Source organism: Diaphorina citri, unplaced genomic scaffold (genome assembly GCF_000475195.1).
Source record: "Diaphorina citri unplaced genomic scaffold, Diaci psyllid genome assembly version 1.1 scaffold657, whole genome shotgun sequence".
Classification (NCBI taxonomy): Eukaryota; Metazoa; Arthropoda; class Insecta; order Hemiptera; family Psyllidae; genus Diaphorina; species Diaphorina citri.
This window is the reverse complement of record NW_007378090.1, coordinates 61,051-78,482: the sequence shown is the minus strand read 5'-3', so window position 1 is coordinate 78,482 and position 17,432 is coordinate 61,051. Positions and strand designations below refer to the sequence as shown.

General features: G+C 37.3%; 1 protein-coding gene across 1 annotated transcript in view; it reads left to right on the top strand.

Annotated features, from left to right (window-relative positions):
- Positions 1–17,219, top strand: part of LOC103510922 (protein bicaudal C homolog 1-A-like) — a 19,120-nt gene extending 1,901 nt beyond the window's left edge. Inside the window, exons 3-8 of the mRNA XM_017444789.1 lie at positions 15,032–15,244; positions 15,500–15,730; positions 15,926–16,144; positions 16,376–16,480; positions 16,630–16,693; positions 16,876–17,219. Of these exons, the coding sequence (XP_017300278.1) occupies positions 15,032–15,244; positions 15,500–15,730; positions 15,926–16,144; positions 16,376–16,480; positions 16,630–16,693; positions 16,876–17,219 (1,176 nt within the window). The remainder of the gene's footprint in view (positions 1–15,031; positions 15,245–15,499; positions 15,731–15,925; positions 16,145–16,375; positions 16,481–16,629; positions 16,694–16,875) is intronic.
- The last annotated feature ends 213 nt before the right edge of the window (positions 17,220–17,432 follow it).

Here is a 17,432-nt window from a genome sequence, read left to right as displayed (position 1 = left end):
TTTTGGTTTATTTTTCTATCACCCTGTATAAATAGGAATGGGATAGGCCATAGATCACCGAGTTGAATATTCCGGAGGGCTCGCGTTTGATTACTTGCAGAGCTGTTACAAGTCACACGTTAGAGAAAAGTGACTTGTAACTTGTACTACAAATTGGTTCTAGTTCGAGCTAAACTGCTCTAGGAATCAGGGCCAAAAGTGACAAAGGCAATTGGAGGGTTTTTTTCAAAGGAGGGAACTGTAGAAACCCACTACCATCAAGTATGTTTCTACCTTAAGGTCGAATCCGTCTCGCATTGGATTCGTAGACGCGCGACTTTTAGTAACTCATTGTCGCCTACAAAACTCTGTCCGGCTGAGGGACGTTAAACAGGGAGTATATACCAGCCTGAATTTCCCTTGCTGAAGAAACAGCAAAGGTTGATTGCAAAGGGCATCCATGACACTCATCCCAAAGCGATCACCCTAAGTTAATTATTGCTGATTGCGAGGCTGACGAAAAACGCCGACCACGTCTGTACACGAGAAAAGGCGAAGAAGGAGAAGAACTAGTCGCCTGCAAAACCAATCCAATGAAAATGATGGAGAACCCCTCTCTCTATAGCTCTATAGACTAATGGTTTGGGATTCGAACCCCGTACCTCCCACACCAGACGCTCTTGCTCTTGCCTGGTTCTCTTATCTAGCCTATGACATCAGGTAGAAATATTAGATAGAGAGGTTCTCCGCAAATAATTAGCATACCTACTATTTTACCGCTAGTACAGATCTTAATATACAGGGTCCTTTAAGAGCGAGGTAATAAAATATACAGGGGAAGAATATAAATTTTTTGGTCAATGTAAGGAACTTTAACTGAGCCAAGCATAAATGCGTGTCACAAATGTCGTTCCTATACGCTAAATTTTACGACTTGACTTTTTGGTCAATGTTTTAGTTAGGTACTAATAGGTACCTTGCAATAGGAACTGGCTAATCTGGCTATTCAAATAATAAAATAATTGCAACATCACAAATGACTTCGAGATCACTGAAAATAGGCGTTTTCAAACCGTTTTTACCTGTTGGCGCCACTCACTTCGGATTTCCTGTAACACCCTGTATAAAACGGCCATACAGCCAACACCTAGCGTTACATGTTGCCATATGGTCTATGAGGAGGGGGCGTGGCCAAGACCATATCGGCAACAGAGCAATAGGTTACCGCAAAAACCACCTTACCGAATCTAGTCACTAGATCTAGACAAGATCTAAACGACATAATTATTATTATAGGTAGATAGATTGTACAGACAGTCGAAACTGATGTATAAGGAGCAATCCAAGATTCGAAGATTCGTACAGGCTCAACTCATCTTTTAAGGCAGTTTGCCCCTACACCCAATCCTTAAAGTGGTTTATTTGTGTATGGAGTTCAGGTCCCAATCAGAAAAAGTCCAAGGGACTGGCAATATTTTCATGGAGTTCAGGTCCCAATCAGAGCTACTGCATAGTGTAACACAGAAAAATATACATTTCCTACCGAAAAAAGAATATTTATAAAACCTCACAAGATATACGAGGAAATTTTCTATGCACCATTGTGAGTATATTTATTTCTATGACATCAGTGCCGTATAAGAGGTTTTGGGCACATAATTATTTACCAAATTTTCTATGCACCATTGTGAGTATATTTATTTCTATGACATCAGTGCCGTATAAGAGGTTTTGGGCACATAATTATTTACCAGGTACCTAAGGTACCTATAGGTACTTACCTGATAATGATAAGGCCTTTTTTGTGTCTTTTTACAGTAGGTCGGTCTTTGGCGATCAGGAATAACTTGTAAATCAGCTGCTCCATTCATCGACAAAGTTCTTCAAAATCCACTGAATGTGCCATAATGATATTCATGATAATTTAGTGTTAGAGAGGCTCTTTGAAAAATTCACAAAAGTCACAAATTCTCTTTTTTAACTGAATATAAACATTCAGAGCTTTACAAAGTCAATGAATAAAAAAAGCTCATTTGAATGTAAAGAACACGCTCCATTCCATAAAAAAAAAAGGAAACTCATTTTCCCAACAAAAAATAACTTCGACAAAACATGCTACTGCATAGTGTAACACAGAAAAATATACATTTCCTACCGAAAAAAGAATATTTATAAAACCTCACAAGATATACGAGGAAATTTTCTATGCACCATTGTGAGTAGGTATATTTATTTCTATGACATCAGTGCCGTATAAGAGGTTTTGGGCACATAATTATTTACCAGGTAGCCAGGTACTTACCTGATAATGATAAGGCCTTTTTTGTGTCTTTTTACAGTAGGTCGGTCTTCGGCGATCAGGACTAACTGTCTAATTAACAGATAGGTGGAAGGCGCAGCTACCCAACCAAGAGGTCTCTATCTAATTCTGTTATGATTCAGTCACTAACACTACTGAAGAAAGCTCCTAATTTGCACTATTCTTTTCCTTCTTGCTTATTTGATATCCTATTTCCAAGATAAAATTAATAATGTTTACATCAACCTGATTTTGACCAAAATTAAGATGACTTTTCGTGGAGATCGAATGTTACGCCCTTCCACTGGAATTGCATAATAGCTTTATTTCTCTAAAGCTACATCCCCTCAAACATTCTGTGAGCCTCGTCTGTTACGCGTCATTAAGTTTTTTCCGTACTTCATCCTATATGTATCATGTCCGTGAACCACGAACGTGGGGAGAAATTTTCGACAACAGCAATTGGGGGTATTGCCATGAAAAGATTCGACCTTTTCATTGAATGAACTTTAACTTTCATTTGTTTCAGTGTACTCCTCTATCAATAGCATCAACTGCAATTCTCTTCTGAGTCCAACCCAAAGTCCACGGATCTCTTCGCCCGTGTTTCATGGATCTGATACAGCACTTGGTAAGTCATAACTTATATGTATAGGTTCACACAGCACTTTCTTATTCAATTAGTTTTACTGTAGCGTGCAGTCATGTAGTCTGCTGGTACATATTTTATGTATACTAGTACAATGATTCACTATAGGGATTTGATAGACCCTTTGTATTGAAAGTTACGGTATTCGCACCAGTTAGGTACCTCTCTTCTGAGTCCAACCCAAAGTCCACGGATCTCTTCGCCCGTGTTTCATGGATCTGATACAGCACTTGGTAAGTCATAACTTATATATTATGTATAGGTTCACACAGCACTTTCTTATTCAATTAGTTTTACTGTAGCGTGCAGTCATGTAGTCTGCTGGTACATATTTTATGTATACTAGTATAATGATTCACTATAGGGATTTGATAGACCCTTTGTATTGAAAGTTACGGTATTACGGTATTCGCACCAGTTAGGTACTCGGGGATATCAAATGTAAACTTTTTGCTATAAATGAGAAGAACTAAGATTCCCTTGTTGATCTTGTCAACTAATTTATTTCACAGATTATGGTGACCAGTCATCTGCTCGGCAGTTCTATCAACACGATTACAACCAAATGAGAATGCAAGCTACGAACGGTAAGTTTAACTTGAAAGTAGATATGGTTTATCCATATCTACTTTCACTATTTCACATACAAGGATCACTAAATTTCAACATCAAAGTTAGGTACCTACATAACTTGAAAGTAGATATGGTTTATCCATATCTACTTTCACTATTTCACATACAAGGATCACTAAATTTCAACATCAAAGTTAGGTACCCAAAACCAGAAGAACATTTTCTCCAAGTCTCAAAGGAGCAGGAGCGAAAAATAAATTATTTGCGAAAATTCGAAAGGCGAGGAGAAACCAAGAGAGGAAAGGAACGCTGAGAAAAATAGAAAATAAAGATGGAAGAAACTAGAAAAAAAGGATGAAGGGAAAGAGGTGAGGAACAGAGAAAAGGTTTGGAAAAGAGGGATGAAGGAGAGGAGAGAGAGAGAGAGAGAGTAAAGGAGAGCTACAAAGAAAAAGGTTGAAACAAAATGAAAATAAGCTATGACGTAGAGAAGAATGAGAAAGGTAGTGGAAGAGAGAGAGATGGTGAATTCCAAGTCAGAATGTACAGGATGAATTAGAAGAAATTTATAAAGAGAAACAATTAGGTACCTAAATAAACATTAAATTTATTTAATAAAAAATAAAATGAAAAAAAAAATGGCTGCCAGCTTTTGTCTGGTTGCTAATGACTTGGACTCGAACCGCGAACCTCCGGAGTCCATCCGAATCTGAATACCAGGTTCCATTACGCTGACCACTACATCACTACAATTCTACAATACTGGTTGGTAACCATACAAACCTAAATACATATAGGTACCTAACTTATTTAATAACAATATGTATATTTAAATCTGACAATAGTTCCATTGCCTACACCCAGGATTTAGTGGTAGAGATTGCAAAAGGTATATAATAATACAAGAAGTTACAATCTTGTATTTGTGTGAGTATGAGGTACATTGAATTATATTTTAACCAATAAATAGTCTAAATAAATAAAATACCCAAATGTGTATTAGGCGTAAATGAATGTCATTCTACAAAGTACTTGTACTTTAGGTGCTCATTTCAAAACTTCGTACATCTCGGCAACTTTCAAGGTTTCGCCGGAAAATAATGGAAGGAAGACGAAATTAAATTATTAACGTTCTCGACGAAACTTTCCAGAACAACCAGTATAGCAAGAGGAGAAAAAGAGCAGTGGAAGAGTGAGAGATGGTAGATGGTAAGTTCCAAGCCAGATACAGGATCAATTAGAAGAAATTTATAAAGAGAAACAATGACACTTAGGTACCTAAACATTTATTGAAAAAAAAAACTTTAGGTGCTCATTTCAAAACTTCGTACATCTCGAGAACTTTCAAGGTTTTGCCGGAAAATAATGGAAGGAAGACAAAATTAAATTATTAACGTTCTCGACGAAACTTTCCAGGACAACCAGTATAGGAGTAATAAAAACAAGATGGTGGGAAAGGAACAAGATGGCAGACGCGAAGCTGACTGTTCCCTCAGAGGTTAGAAAAGTTCGAGTCACAAAAGATCTCGTCTGATCACAGTGACATAGGGCTCAAATACGATACTTTAGGATCCAAAACCTTATCCTTGTGGCACACCTGAAATTCGGAGCATTTATGTCCCGTTGCTCTACCTACCCTAAGAAGACTTTCCCGCCCTTAACGCGAGAAAAAAAAAGAGATATGGAGATGTTCAGAAAGTTCTAAGAAAAAGTACATTATAGAAGCATTTTGCGGACAATGTCAAAGGCCTGTTTGGATTCAAAATATACCAGGCAGGATAACATACCTTGGATATTCTTAAATTGAAAATTCCTTGTAAATTTCCATGGCACAACTAAAAGTAAGTATAAATCTTACACATTTTTGAGAGTTTATATTAGGTTCATTACATTAAAACTGAGTAGAACACAAACCCGGAACAACTGCAAAGTATATTGATGGATTCTGACGTAATTTTGTGAGGATTACAAAGTAGAAAATAAAGTCTCCTACCTGCTGGATTCCGCACTGAGAAAGAGAAGAGGGTTTGAGTGAAAGAAGGAGGAGGAAGAGGATGTGAAGGCATTTTCTAATTACTAAGATTCTCCCCGTAGTACCATTAACCAGTATAATAGAATTAACATTTATATTACACTTTCCTTTTCCTCTCTCTCTCTCTTCCTTTGTCACTCCCCTCTCTTTTTCTCTTCCTCCCTTCCTCTCTCTCTCTCTCTTTTCTCTCCCTTCCTTTGTTCGTCCCCTATCTCTCTTCTGCTCTTTTGATTTCTCTTTCTCCTGCGCTTTCTCGCACACTCCATATAAATCTCTTTTGCTCTTTCTCCCTCTCCCTTTGAGTGCTCTCTTCTATCTCACTCTCTTTTTCCCTCCTCTGCTTTCTTCCTAGCTCTCTCTCTCTCTCTCTCTCTTCTCATGGTTTCTCTCTTTTCAAAGTTTTTCAACTTTATAACATGGAGTGCCAAGACGTAGGGATCATAGAGGGAGAGAGAGAGAGAGAGAACGTTTGTATGTGATACTTGGAAGAAAAGGGCGAGAGGAAGTTTGAGAGAGAGAGAGAGAGAGTAAAGAGAGAAAGGTAGACCAAGTTACTGTTTAACGGAGAGATTTACCTGCACAGTAATACCTGCGAAAGTAAACCGTAAATAATTTATATACCTACCGTAAATAATCACACGTTATTTATTTAAATTTATTTTTATGACAGTAAAATTAAATCCATGGAACAAAAGGCACAAGTGAAAAGGAACTCAAAGAGCGAAATTGCCAGCCTAGTAACAAAGGTGTGTTCCGGCGGAACATTTGATTTTTGACAAAAATACGGATTGTTCCGGGAAATAACGTACGGTTGGCAACCCTAATACCTATGTGCACAAACACTTCAAAACCAAAGAAAATTATTCTTTGAAGGATGATATTAGAAATAGGCATGGTACAAACCTGTACATAATTATGTATAACCTATTGTTATGGGATAATGGGAAAGTTCTTTCAGGTCGAATTTGTTTCTTAGGCCATTTAGAAGGGTATGAAGTTGATTTACCTATGATTTTATAAAATTAATGAAAAACAGACAGAGGGTACCTACATGAACATGAAAGGAGTACCTTTACTACTATCTACATAATATTAATTTTAAAATGGAAATAGGTACAATATGATAAAACAGACAGAGGGTACCTACATGAAGATGAAAGGAGTACCTTTACTACTATCTACATAATATTAATTTTAAAATGGAAATAGGTACTTACAATATGAAAATAACTTTTCTTAAACGAGAAGAAAATTATTAACATGCTTTTAAGTAAATATGACAAAAGAATAAATAATATGACAAACAAGGTAGGTATACGAGGTATTGAGAGTGAATATGTGCACAAACACTTCAAAACCAAAGAAAATTATTCTTTGAAGGATGATAGGTATTAGAAATAGGCATGGTACAAACCTGTACATACTTATGTATAACCTATTGTTATGGGATAATGGGAAAGTTCTTTCAGGTCGAATTTGTTTCTTAGGCCATTTAGAAGGATATGAAGTTGATTTACCTATGATTTTATAAAATTAATGAAAAACAGACAGAGGGTACCTACATGAAGATGAAAGGAGTACCTTTACTACTATCTACATAATATTAATTTTAAAATGGAAATAGGTACAATATGATATATGATACCTACGGACACGTAGATGGCATAGCAATATTTCGATATTTATTAGATTTCCATTTTTATGTATCGCTAAAACATTTTTATGAAATTGTAATAAAATTATTATTACTTTTTTCCCTTAACAAACATTTTTCCATAAATCATTTTGTAATAAATCTCATGCTTTCCTCTCTAAATCTCCTTGCATGTAAAATTGTTACATACATACCTACCTACTACAAATTGTTCGTTAAAAAAAGAGATTCGGTTATTTCTGAATTTTTCTTCATTCACAAAAGATGAGTGGAAGACGGTCACCCTTTCCGTTTTAATTATCTGATATAAATCTTCTACTAATCCACTCGGAGTTCCGGGTCCCTTGAGTTATCTGTGCTCATTTTTCTCATCTTAACGCGTCATAGGAAAATATGTGGGAAAAAGGCGCCTTATTTGCAGATCTAAGGAACAGTCTTCGTTTATGAAAGCTAAAAACAAAATGGAGCAGAGAGAAAAGAGCATACAACATTTTGCTCTCGGTTCTTATGCGGTTTGAAGAAGTCATCGCCTCTTCTCATGCTCTTCTTAACGCGTCATAGGAAAATATGTAGGAAAAAGGCGCCTTATTTGCAGATCTAAGGAACAGTCTTCGTTTACGAAAGCTAAAAACAAAGTGGAGGTGGAGCAGAGAGGAAAGAGCATAGAGCATACAACATTTTGCTCTCAGTTCTTATGCGGTTTGAAAAAGTCATCGCCTCCCTCTATCGTCACTTCCCTTAACCTGCTTAATGCTCTATGTGGTATCCACTACACTCTGTTTTTAACCTTACTTGTCAAAGGGTGTAGAAAAATCTGCCTATTTGTAATCTAAGGAATAGGTTCTCCTTGTTTACTAGTTAATTAGTCATAATGGAGATTAAAGAGTTCCTTAGGCTAAAAACACAGTAAAGCAAAGAGCATAGAGCATCAAACATGTAAAGGGGAGTGACGAATTCAAACCGCATAGACCTGATAGCAAAGAGCATAGAGAAGGCATAAAAACTTTAAAAAGAAGCGAATTGCAATGAAATGCTTATAAATCTTGATCAATAAACAAAAAGCGCATCATAACAATCATCCACAAACCGTATTATACATAAAATATTATAATTTTTTATTACCGAAAAATATTAATATGTAAATAAATAAAAATAACAAAACAAATGTAATTGGGAATTGAAACTGAATGGAAAGCCGTGAACAAAATTCAATGAATAAATAATTAATATGGAACATAATTTTCAGATTTATAATAAACCGAGCCAATAATGATCCCCGGGTTTTATTGCTCTTATTTACTTTTTTATAATAACATTTTGGGGTGAAATAAAATTAAAATTCTTGCCTCATTCTCTCCCTCTGGATTTTTGAAAATAATGGAATTGCACAAAGTTTCCTAATAATTCTCTCATAAATATTTAGTATTTTCTGACCGAACTAAAGGAACAATCACTAACTTTTTAAAAATAGACTTGCCTAAAATTTTAATTTTTTCCAAGTTTGGTAACTTGTTTGTCATTAGTCCTGAGAAGCCCTTGTTCCAATCGATTTCTTTGAAAGAAATGTACTTCAAAATAAATGACTCAGATTAGACGGAAAAAGGACTTCAGAAAATTCGAGTAAAATAAAATTTTCGAGTGCACCACAAAGCTACCCTTCAATCGGGGAAGCACGAGGACAGAGAAATTTATCGACATTCTTTTTTCATACGACAACACACAGAACTTCCTCCTTCCTCCCTCCCCCTAATAAAATCCCAATCATAAGTTAATTTCCATGTAAAAAGGGATTTCTCCCCTTGTGGTGGCGGCAAAAATGGGGGAAGAAAATGAGAAGTACGAGGGAGGAAAAAGAATAGGGTGATAATCCCTGGTAAAACATCCCGCCCCTCTTATAAACCACAAAACATAGTGAAGATATGTGTGAGGGGGGAAAAAGGGAATCCTGGAAAAGCCTTTGATAACATTATGTTCAGAGGTTAAACTTGGTAAGTTTGTAAAAAGTCTAGTAAATCATTTGGACACGGGATTTTGCAGGATTTCTGGACATTTTCCTTCTTTCTTCCTTTTGTTTTTTCTTCACTAGGATGAAAGGAGGAATTTTTCACCCTAGATTTTTATCATTTTCTTGATTTTTCTTGAGAGTTTCTGCCATGGATTTTTGGGCAAGCCTATTTATTTTATTAAGAGCTTACTCTATCCTAAACATCCTAAATAAAAGAACTTATTGGTCTTCTAAATCTCCTTGCATGTAAAATTGTTACATACATACCTACCTACTACAAATTGTTCGTTAAAAAAAGAGATTCGGTTATTTCCCCCTCCTTAGAAAACGAAATTTTTTGTGCAGCATTACCATATTTTTGCTTGAGCTACCCTAATAGCAATATTGTTTTGACGATACCAATTTTGTGTCTTCGAAAAGTAGCTAATAGTAATAACGCTTTCCAACTTTATTGGGCAAATGAGTTTCTATATGTAGGTATGTTGTATGTATAAGGTTTCCCTATATTGACACAAAGTTTTTAACCAATGTGGGAAGAGAGGAACATATGATGCGGATGTAAAAGTGCACCCACCATCAGGGAGGATTTTCCCCCCTCCTTAGAAAACGAAATTTTTTGTGCAGCATTACCATATTTTTGCTTGAGCTACCCTAATAGCAATATTGTTTTGACGATATCAATTTTGTGTCTTCGAAAAGTAGCTAATACCGACGTAGAACACACAGATAAGATACTTACATAGATAAGTACATAATTATTTTGTAATTAAATAATCAGGAAAATTTAGACTTGAGAAGTGACTAACACAAATTCCAAGTCTTCATTGAAAGTTTCACCTATTGCAGGTCACAGGAATTCGACTTTCTTGTTAAAATTATTACTAGTAATTTGGTTTCAATAAGGAAAACGTTTTCCAACATTAATCAAACAATTCTATATGTAGGTATGTTGTATGTATAAGGTTTCCCTATATTGACACAAAGTTTTTAACCAATGTGGGAAGAGAGGAACATATGATGTGGATGTAAAAGTGCACCCACCATCAGGGAGGATTCGAAGATCATTTGAGTCGAAAACATGCTCAATAGCCTGAGGCGAATAAACAACTTCATTCCAGTAGGGGAGAATAAAAATCTGGTGTGAACATCACACGACTTTCCTTATCCTATTGAATGATGCTTATTTGAGTGTTCTTTTACCCTATCTTTTACAATATCTCAAACCGTTTTGTCGCTATAGCTGAAAACCGCCAAAAAACGGTCGAAATCTCTCAAATTCGACTTTCTTGTTAAAATTATTACTAGTAATTTGGTTTCAATAAGGAAAACGTTTTCCAACATTAATCAAACAACGTCCTTTTTTTTCAGCATTTTATTTAATAAAATTGATCTAGCTTTTAGAACATTCGAAGCATTTCTGAAGAATCATTGATCATTGAATGGACGAAATTTGGAGGAGTTCTAGTTGTCCATTAGGACCGGTGGATCTGGTGATTGTTAGGTTAGGGTATGAACATGGAATGATTTCGCCCTTGTGGAGTAACGGTACAAAAGAGAGGGAAATGATTACTAGGTAGGTATATGCTTAATGCTTATGCCAATATCTATGTATTGACCATGGTCTCCAACAGCCTAAATCTTGCTGATGGCTCCTTCTTCTCAATATTTTCCATTAGGTAGGTACCTACATGGCCAAGAGAATACGTAGCACTAAAAGACGAACAAAAATAAACAATGTAAAGAAAAAGCTCATTTTTTTTTATCTAAATAGAGAATTTATTTTCCAATACGATCATAAGGTTAGGGGTTAGGGTACGAACATGGTATGATTTCACCCATGTGGAGTAACGGGAGAAAAGAGATTAAAATGATGACTATATCCACCTATTGACCAACAGCCTAAATCTTTCTGATGGCTTCTTCTTCTCAATATTCTCCTTTAGGTAGGTACATGGCCAAGAGAATACGTAGCACTATAAGACGAACAAAAATAAACAATGTAGAGAAAAAGCTCATTCTTTTTTATCTAAATAGAGAATTTATTTTCCAATACTACCAATTGAAAAGTCTTACAAGGAAGAAGAAAGTATTTTTATGGCGAACATAAAAATAATACGAACACCTAATCTAAAAGGTAAGTGAGTGTATAAGTATAGTAAGTGGGTTAGTAAGAGTGTTCTCGGTGGGAGGTAGGAGGAAAGGGCTCAGAACGTGATCACCTCTGAGTACGTTTTTTCTCAAGTAAATTCTCAGAACGATCCGAAGAACTTGTTCATAAATACGGGTGTAAGATTAGGAAAATGTTTTTACATGATCAAACTCTTCAGGACCACGGCTTTCTCATTTTTCCAAATTTCGACAAATTAGAGAACTTTTAGTCACTAGGTACCTTCATGAAAATCTACTTATTCAAAGAAGAAGCAGGCCCAGAGAGGGATGAATAAAAAAGAAGAATGGATACTAGGATTTGGTTTATTTCAGCCCAAAGTCCAAATCCCGAATTTTTTCTGGGACAAAAACGGAAATTCGGGACAAAACGCCCCAAAATGAAAAACTGAACGGGACACCCCCTGAAATTCGGGAGTGTCCCGGCCAATTCGGGACGTTTGGCAAGCCTACCGATACATCACCTCAAGAGAAAGTAATGTAAAATCGTAGAACAAACAGATCGGCAGACAAACGAACTAAATGCAAATTTTTCGAGACGGAACTTAGGCCTCACTTTGTTCAGTCAACACGGTAGGTATGTAGTAAGTAGACCAAAATAGATCATGCAGTCATCAAACGCTGACAAGTAAAGTTAGTAACTAGTAATTATAGGCGTCGTCGGGTCCTTGATTTTGGGGTCAGGTCACCCAAATTATTCAAATTCCTAAAAAAACTGAAATAGAGGGACTTTGCAAGACAGGGCCACTGCACCCTACACAATTTCATTTGGGGCTATGCAAGTAAAGCAGTTTTATGGGCCTTGTTTATTATTGTAGGTAGGCTTGAAATCCACAAACCACCGGAACATATTGCAATGTCAGTGTCGTGGGTATCCAAGAGGAAATCAGGAAGGATACAGCTTTACGGGATCGCTCAGAAAAGTTTTCCTTCAAGGATACTAGGTAGGTATGTGCTGGTTTATATATATATAAAAAAAACTTTGGTGGATTAGGAGAAGGAGAAAAGGAAGACTTACCTATAACACTTATATGATATGTGACATGGAATTTGCTGAAATTCCGGAAGATGGGTTTTCACCGAGGCAGGGCTGGAATTTTTTTTATTTTGTTTAATACAGTGGAAATGTTTTTCTATGCAAATGAAGGTCTGTGAACTGAAATGCTGTTCTTTACATTTTTTAGGGGAAGACTTGTTTACTTTCATTTAAAAACATGTTCTTGTATCTCTTGTTCCTTTCGCAATTCATCGATCAGACAGAAATAATTTCCTCAATAAGTGAAAACGTCAAAACTTGCAACTTTTTTCTTCACCCTACATGAGCATGTCAAGTCATATTTGAGTCAACCATCAAACAACAACATCCGCAACGAGGCCTAGTCAGAAAGAAACTTTTAAAACTCGACAAAAAGCAATAATATTAAAATATACCTACCTACCCAGAGAGAAGATGAAACCATTTCATACCGTTAACGATATGTTAGTTAGTGCCTATGTCAGTACTGATTGAATGACAATACATCAATGAATGAATTAATTGAATGAATAAATGAACACTTGAATAAGACTTGTTTACTTTCATTTAAAAACATGTTCTTGTATCTCTTGTTCCTTTCGCAATTCATCGATCAGACAGAAATAATTTCCTCAATTAGTGAAAACGTCAAAACTTGCAACTTTTTTCTTCACCCTACATGAGCATGTCAGGTCATATTTGAGTCAACCATCAAACAACAACATCCGCAACGAGGCCTAGTCAGAAAGAAACTTTTAAAACTCGACAAAAAGCAATAATATTAAAATATACCTACCCAGAGAGAAGATGAAACCATTTCATACCGTTAACGATATGTTAGTTAGTGCCTATGTCAGTAGTGATTGAATGACAATACATCATACATCAATGAATGAATTAATTGAATGAATAAGTGACAGGGCCGTAGGGGGGGGGGGGGGCAGGGGTCCCCTTCCCTGTCAGACAGAATCTTTTCCTCCTAAATGTAGTAAATTTACTAAAAAAAATATTGGCCAATACTATGGAGCATCCTTCCCCCCAAAATAAGCCACAGTTCGGATTCCCCCCCTCCTCGTTAAAATCTTGGATACGAGCCTGATCTGTTCAACATGGAAAAGAAAGAAAAGGAAATTTCTCTTACATCATATATGGAAAAAGTTTGGACAGGCAATTATATTTCGAACCTGAAGTTACTCTTTTTTCTTGGCATATCGTTTGGAAAAATGTATCAAGAACTTTACATTTTCTTTGTACTATTTGCTCTCCTACTTTACGATATTTGCTTTCTTACTTTTCGAGAAAGGCGTAACACAAAGTCCGGTCTGCTAGCCAGTGGTGGCGATATGTATTTTACCCGATACATAGGCTTGCCAAATATCCAAAATGTCGATTCGGGACGCGAATCCGCGAACATAATTGCCAAATCCGCGAACCTAATCGCAAAATCCGCGAACAAAATCGCCAAATCCGCGACAGGAAGAAGAAAGTATTTTTATGGCGAACATAAAAATAATACGAACACCTAATCTAAAAGGTAAGTGAGTGTATAAGTATAGTAAGTGGGTTAGTAAGAGTGTTCTCGGTGGGAGGTAGGAGGAAAGTAAGATTAGGAAAATGTTTTTACATTATCAAACTCTTCAGGACCACGGCTTTCTCATTTTTCCAAATTTCGACAAATTAGAGAACTTTTAGTCACTACCTTCATGAAAATTTAGTCACTAGGTACCTTCATGAAAATCTACTTATTCAAAGAAGAAGCAGGCCCAGAGAGGGATGAATAAAAAAGAAGAATGGATACTTATAGGATTTGGTTTATTTCAGCCCAAAGTCCAAATCAAATCAAATCCAATCGATCAACTTCCGCACTTTTTCCACGTTTCATTTCAAAGAAGCGTTTTAAAAATTTAATAATTCCTCTACATATCTTTTTTTTTTTACTTCATCGGAATTTTTCCCCTCGTTTCTGCGGGATGGAGTTATTTTGTAAAGCTTGTTTTATGGGGTAGTCCACCGTTCCTCCCGACTACTGAACTCAGAATAATCGTACCTACCTTTTGTTATTTTGTTTTTGTTTATTTAAATTTCTCACTTTTTTTTTTCGCCTTCCTTTCTCCCCTCGAATAAAATGGCATTTAATCTGCTTTAAGTTATTTTGTTACAGAGGTCGACAGGATAAATGCGCACGAATAAGGGGGGTTTCGCTCGGAAAAAATAAGAGGGGGAAATAAAGACGCAGAAAAGTGCCCACGTATAGGTAGATAAGATAAGTTATAGATGGGAAGGCCTTCATAAGACAAGATACAAGTGTGCCTTTAAGAGGGTTAAAAAAAAGGGTAAACATTTTTCCACCTGAGATCCGCGAACATAATCGCCAAATCCGCGAACATAATCGCCAAATCCGCGAACATAATCGCGAAATCACATAGGTACGGGTACGATATGTTGACGTGCAATGTAAAATATGTCTCGTAAATGCATCTGATAATGGGTATGCTCCATTCTCAATGTTAAATTACAACACATGTAATGAAACATACCTCCAGAAACCCTCACTCGTCCTTGCATTGATCCATTTTGCAAATTGGACAGTGGACGAGAAATGAACGTTTTCGACTTTGATTGGCATGTTTGACACTAATTCCCATTTCCATCTGCACAGGGATCTCGTATTACCATGAAACTGGACGTGAGCTACACGGATCACTCGCATATTATTGGACGTGGAGGTTTGACCATCAAAAAAGTCATGGAGGAGACGGGCTGCCATGTTCATTTTCCTGATTCCAACCGGAGTGTGAACGCTGAGAAAAGCAACCAAGTGAGCATAGCCGGATCTCTGCTGGGACTGGAACGGGCACGGTATCGCGTCAGAGTAAGTAATGATCAAAAGGACTTTTGATATAGTTGACAAGTTGACACATACCTATGTAGTTAATCTTAATTGGTAGATAGTTAGGCCCAAGTGCTTATATTAGAAAGCAGTAAGTTTCTATTCCAATTTCCAATGTGTTAGTATAGGTAGATGTGCTTAACAGTACCTGGTCATGTACATACCCATGCCTATTTGCGCTATTTTAATTAGAATATTACCTGGCTGCTAAATGATTCATTTAATTTTCCTCCTCAGGAGCTGACCCCTCTGATCTTCTGCTTTGAGTATCCCCTCATGGGTTCTACGCCCAACGCCAACTCCCCCTTTGTCCAAATCATCCAGGAGGCCTACAATGTTCAAGTGATGTTCCGCAACCGCCCCAAACTGCAGCCTACTCTGGTCATGGTGAAAGGTTGTGAGAAGGACGTGGAAAGAGTTAAGGAGGCTACCACAAAGCTGATTGAGCACATGTGTGGATCTTTGGCCGTAAGTATAATAGTGCTGTCAAACTTTCTTGACTTAGCGGGGAGGAGCGCTACCGCTTGGGAGCGAAGGTGTTAATGAATAGGAAAAATACATAAGTAAGGCTTTTCCAAACTTATTGTCTCCAACACTCTTATGAGGAAGACGGCTGAGTCCAGCTTATTAGCTTAATGATTTTCCAACTCAAACCTGTTTCAGAATCAAACCTCGGTAATAATGATGATGGAGATCTCACCCCAACACCATCCCATCATGGAAGGTCCTAACGCGATCAACTTGAAGACAATCATGGCGCAGACTGGCGCTCAGATTGTTTTCCCTGAGGCTAATGATCCCATCATACCTGTCTTGAAGAAGAGCAGCGTTACAGTGTCCGGGAATATCGATAGCGTTTACCTGGCCAGACAGATGCTGGTGGTGAGTAGTGTCAGATCAAGGAGACGTCTTTTGCTGATCACAATTCCAAATGATATAATCAAGTCATAATTAAATTGATCCCAAGGGCAAGAAAAATCTAGACATTTGACAAATGGAATGTCCCTAAAGGCATGTGATGTGTTCCAATCCACTCGACCCCAATTACAGCTAGACTAGATCTAGAAATCCAACATCACTTTTATTGATTGTAATGCCTTTGTTCTCTTGCAGGGCTCTTTACCGATCTCGATCATATTTGAAATGGACCCCGACTCAGGAAGACTGAACCCCAACTATTTGAATGAACTGATGGCTGCCCTCGATGTTCACATTATGGTTAAGAAGAAGACCAACCAGAACATCTGTTCCATCATGGTCCGTGGATATGAAAGAAACGGAAGTAAGTCAACAAACAACTCTTACCAGGAAGACTGAACCCCAACTATTTGAATGAACTGATGGCTGCCCTCGATGTTCACATTATGGTTAAGAAGAAGACCAACCAGAACATTTGTTCCATCATGGTCCGTGGATATGAAAGAAACGGAAGTAAGTCAATAAACAACTCTTATATCCCTTTCTTTTAAAGTCACTACACTCCCTTAACTTATTACTAAGGGCAGCCACTCACTATCAAGTAGACCTGACGACAGGTCCACCTGATAATGAGTGGTTAGCCTAAGCGAACAAAAATTTGGTTTCTAATTCATCCATTATTTCCTCCATTCCAGCAAACATTTACAAAGCTCAACGGGCAATCTTCGGGAGCAACGAACAGCCAGTCATTGCGTCCATCCCAAGCACGTATCATATCGGTGTGGAGGTGGCCTCCTTCCTCAGCAACATCCACTTGGCCAACGCCATGATGTGTAACAATAACGTAGCTAACATTAAGAACAACAACCTATCTCCTCTGATGAACCCGCAACAACCACTCAACAATGCACCCGAGATTCCCATGAATATGACGCAAACTTTGACCCATCTTCTGGAAGCGGCACAGTCTCAGTTGAACGCCCAACAGCTGATGCAAATGCCGGTCATGCCGAACGACAGGGCCTTCTTGCTTCTCTAGGTTACTGATGCAGTGATGCATGCGGGTTGCCGGTACAATAGATTGCGAGGATTGATAGCTGTTAGCTCTCAATTTGGGACAGACGTCCATGTCTCCCTTCAATGATATGAGAGATTCATGTAAGTTTCCTTATTGTATATCCTAGGGACAGACGTCCATGTCTCCCTTCAATGATATGAGAGATTCATGTAAGTTTCCTTATTGTATATCCTA